Source organism: Chiloscyllium plagiosum, chromosome 14 (assembly GCF_004010195.1).
Source record: "Chiloscyllium plagiosum isolate BGI_BamShark_2017 chromosome 14, ASM401019v2, whole genome shotgun sequence".
Lineage (NCBI taxonomy): Eukaryota > Metazoa > Chordata > Chondrichthyes > Orectolobiformes > Hemiscylliidae > Chiloscyllium > Chiloscyllium plagiosum.
The window spans coordinates 37,553,095-37,556,761 of NC_057723.1; the positions used below are offsets into that span (position 1 = coordinate 37,553,095).

The following is a 3,667-nucleotide window of genomic DNA, read 5'->3' on the forward strand; positions in this document are numbered from 1 at the left end:
GGGGTGATCACTGTCGGGGTGTGTGGGGTGATCACTGTCGGGGGTGTGTGGGGTGATTACTATTTGGGGTGGGGCGTGATTACTGTTTGGGGGGGGTAGCTGGTAATCATCATGTGGTTGGGGCATGCGTGGAGGATAAGTTTTGCATTCACAAGGAAGTTCCAGCAGTCGGATACTAACAAGATTAAACATGTAGCCTTGGGGCATTGATACTTAACAGAATGCCGCATCTCTTTCCCGTGAAAAAGCGTCTGGCATAGTCTTACTTTGGCTTTGCCTCACTATCCTGCACTATGAGGAAACAACAGAATTTAGGTTCCCTCCGCATTTCTGAAAAAGCCAGGATCGGGAAGTCTTAATGCAAAGAAAGGTTGGTGCTGAGTGGTGGACGGACTGAGACCACCACACCCGGGAATGTTCAGACCAAAATTAAGGGGCATATTAAATGTACAGCAATTCGAGAATGGTGTACGATACCGTACTTTATCCTTCAACCAACATCAAAATAAATATGATCACTAGCCATTTTTCTTCTCTGGAATTGTTTTTTTTTGTCTTTTGTGCTTCTTACATAGTAACACCAATTGAAAGGTAGTTTTGAAGCTTTTCAGGGCATGAAAAGTACTTCCATTTAAAATAAAACCTCCCGTTGCTTTAATTCAAACTGGAATTAGGAAACTGGTTAATGATATTATAAGGCAGTAACACAAAGATGTTTGCAGAAACAGAACTATTAATCACGCAGTTAAAACACGTCACAGAAACACCCTACACGAAATCTATTAAAACATCAAATTAAAACATCGAAAGAATGCGGATACTGTATATCAACAATAGAAATTACTGGAAAAGCTCAGCAGGTCTGAAAGCATCTGTGGAGAGAACAGTTCTGGGAGGTGTCACTCGACCTGAAACGAAAACTGATTTCTCTCCACAGATGCTGCCTGACCTGCTGAGCTTTTTCAGCAATTTCTTTTTTTGTTGTTCCTATTAAAACAGCAGACCGACAGTTTGGCACCAAGTTAAACTATAGTTTGCTAACACTTATTTAGAAAAGTTCTTCAGTTACTTAAAGAGAGTATGTATACCAGAACTCTATCCACGTCTCTCGGGACCAATTTAACTCCTTCACAAAGCATGTGTTGTAGAAAGGCACGCAACCACTTTACACTCGCTTTACACCCGCGCTCTACTGATTTCAACAAGCTTGGAAATGTTTGCCTCCGATCGAGATGAAGGAGCGAAATCCACATCAGTTTGAATTGTCAGTTCTAAGGAAGAGGTACCAACGTACATTGCGAATCGTCAATTCTAAGGATTAGAACTATTGGGATTAGAAGTATTATCACGACAGACTCTTCAAAGTACGAAAAAATAGCAAAGAGGAATTATAGTCTGACAGGCACCATACTACTTTTTGCTCCAAGTTATCCCCACAAAATATACGACCATGTATATCTGCTACAAGTGAGGAGTTAAAACAAATCTGAAGTACGACAACACTATTAAGAAAACAAAGAAAGTGAGAGAACACTCAGTCGGCTGTCACTGAAGGATTCATAAAGTCTTAAAAGTGGGTTTTCACTCACCGCACATCTCTCGAGTTTCTAACTAACGCGCAAGATAGTTGGCTTCGGCGAAAGCCTGCGTGACTGAATCCGCGTTTGTCGCACACAGATTTACCTGCCTCCTCCCCTTTCGTTTTACCCTCCCCCTACAGCTCGGCATCCTCCCACCCTTGCGGCCATGCCTTCAAACATCACCCAGCCGCCTTCCCACATTTTCCCGCTGATCAGCGTCCGCCGTCTAGAGCTACCAATCCATGAGGATGGCCTCAACATGATCTTGGGTCATGTCACACTACAGGTGACCCCACTGCATTATACACCCACACACACAGAAGCACACATACACACGCACTCTTTCACATCACACACTCACGCAAACCCTCACTCATACACACTACACACATCTCCACACTCACCGGCGCACCCTCTCACAGGCATATACTGTACTCAGTCACACTCGTACACACACTATCATGAACAGACACACACTCACTCCCTGTTCTCTGCACATACATACGCACGCATACATACACATAAGACTATGGGGTGAATTTGCATTTGCAGATCTATATTAGCAGATACATTCGACTTTGTTCAAAAAGCTCACAATCTGTAAGCAGTCAGTCCATGTGACATTTTATAAATTCCTACTTTGGAAATAGAGCCAGTCTGGCTCAAGGTTGGAATACAGAGAGACCCTAAGCTCACACCTTTGACATTGTCCGAGCGGAGATGTCATCTTTTCTTATAAAACCTTGTTATCTCGGGAATGTGAGTTGAAAGAAGTTCTGAGATTTACATATTAATGAATTAAACCTGCAACCCATTCTAAGTGATTAAGACTTAACAGCAATTTAGGTTTGTTCAATACAACGCATCAGTTGTATGACACTTTGATCTTTTACGATACATTTTGAGTCCTATGATCCTGCCCCACTAGCTATCTGATGAAGGAGCAGTACTCCAACAACTTGTACTTCCAAATAAACCTTTTGGACTACAACCTGGTGTTGTGTGATTTTTAACTTTATCCACCCCAGTCCACCACCGGCACCTCCACATCATGTACACCAGATGCCAAAGACCTCTCTGAATGTTCTGATGAAGAGTCACTAGACTTAACAATTAATTTTACTTTCTTCCCACAGATGTGACCACACCTGGTGGGTTACTCCAAAAAGTTGTGATTTTCTTTCAACGATTGTGATCTATCAGCTCATTCGACTCAGGCTTGACTACATTTGCATCCAATACTGGTCAGGGGCTGTCATTTCCCCTTCCAACCCCGCTCCGTAGGTCCGAGTGTGTATACAGATAGATACACACAAGACCATGGGACCTCAAAAAAGAGGGGGACAGATAAACATTTCTGGGGTGGCAGTCATGAGACCAGAATAACACATTTATTGCCAATTGTGAAGATCAGTCATATTCTCTTTGTGTGTGAATGCTGTCCCACCTGTTTAGTTTCTCCAGTACATTCTGTTTCTATTTCAGATTTTGAACATCAGCAGTATTTTGCTTTTGTTATTATATGTTGCCTCACTAATGCCAGAATCAAGATTGCCACTGAACATTTGCAGGGCACCCTGAGAGGGGGAGGGGTGGTTTTGGTCCACATCAGTACCAGCTACAAATGTAGAAATAGGGATGTATGAGGTTACACAAACAGAATATGGGAGCAAGGTTGGAAATCAACTTGCAGGATCTCAAAAGCAGTGACTCCTGGATTATAACCATTATCATGATCAAATAAATACAAATTAGGAGGTGAGATCAGAGGTGTCATGACTGGCGAGATGGTGCAGAAGGGGATTTAGAATCCTGATGCATTGGAAATGTGATAGGTGGAAGGAGGTCAAGGTGAGGGTGATAGGCTGGAGTGGGGGTGGAGAGGTCAGGAAGAAGATTGCAGGTTAGGAAGGCGGTGCTGAGTTCAAGGGATTTGACTGAGACAAGGTGGGGGGAGGGGAAATGAGGAAACTGGAGAAATCTGAGTTCATCCCTTGTGGTTGGAGGGTTCCTAGGTGGAAGATGAGGCGCTCTTCCTCCAACCGTCGTGTTGCTATGATCTGGCGATGGAGGAGTCCAAGGACCTG

At 43.4% G+C, this 3,667-nt stretch overlaps 1 protein-coding gene across 2 annotated transcripts in view; it reads right to left on the reverse strand.

Annotated features, from left to right (window-relative positions):
• The window catches only part of LOC122556643 (glutamine--fructose-6-phosphate aminotransferase [isomerizing] 2-like), a 121,918-nt gene that overhangs the window by 75,976 nt on the left and 42,275 nt on the right, over nucleotides 1–3,667 (reverse strand). The window contains exon 1 of one of the 2 annotated variants that reach the window (XM_043703609.1): nucleotides 1,590–1,665. The exons of the other annotated variant lie outside the window; for it this stretch is intronic. Coding sequence (XP_043559544.1) covers nucleotides 1,590–1,596 — 7 coding nt within the window. The 5' untranslated portion in view covers nucleotides 1,597–1,665. Of the gene's footprint in view, nucleotides 1–1,589; nucleotides 1,666–3,667 lie in introns of those variants that run through there. 2 annotated transcript variants of the gene reach the window in all.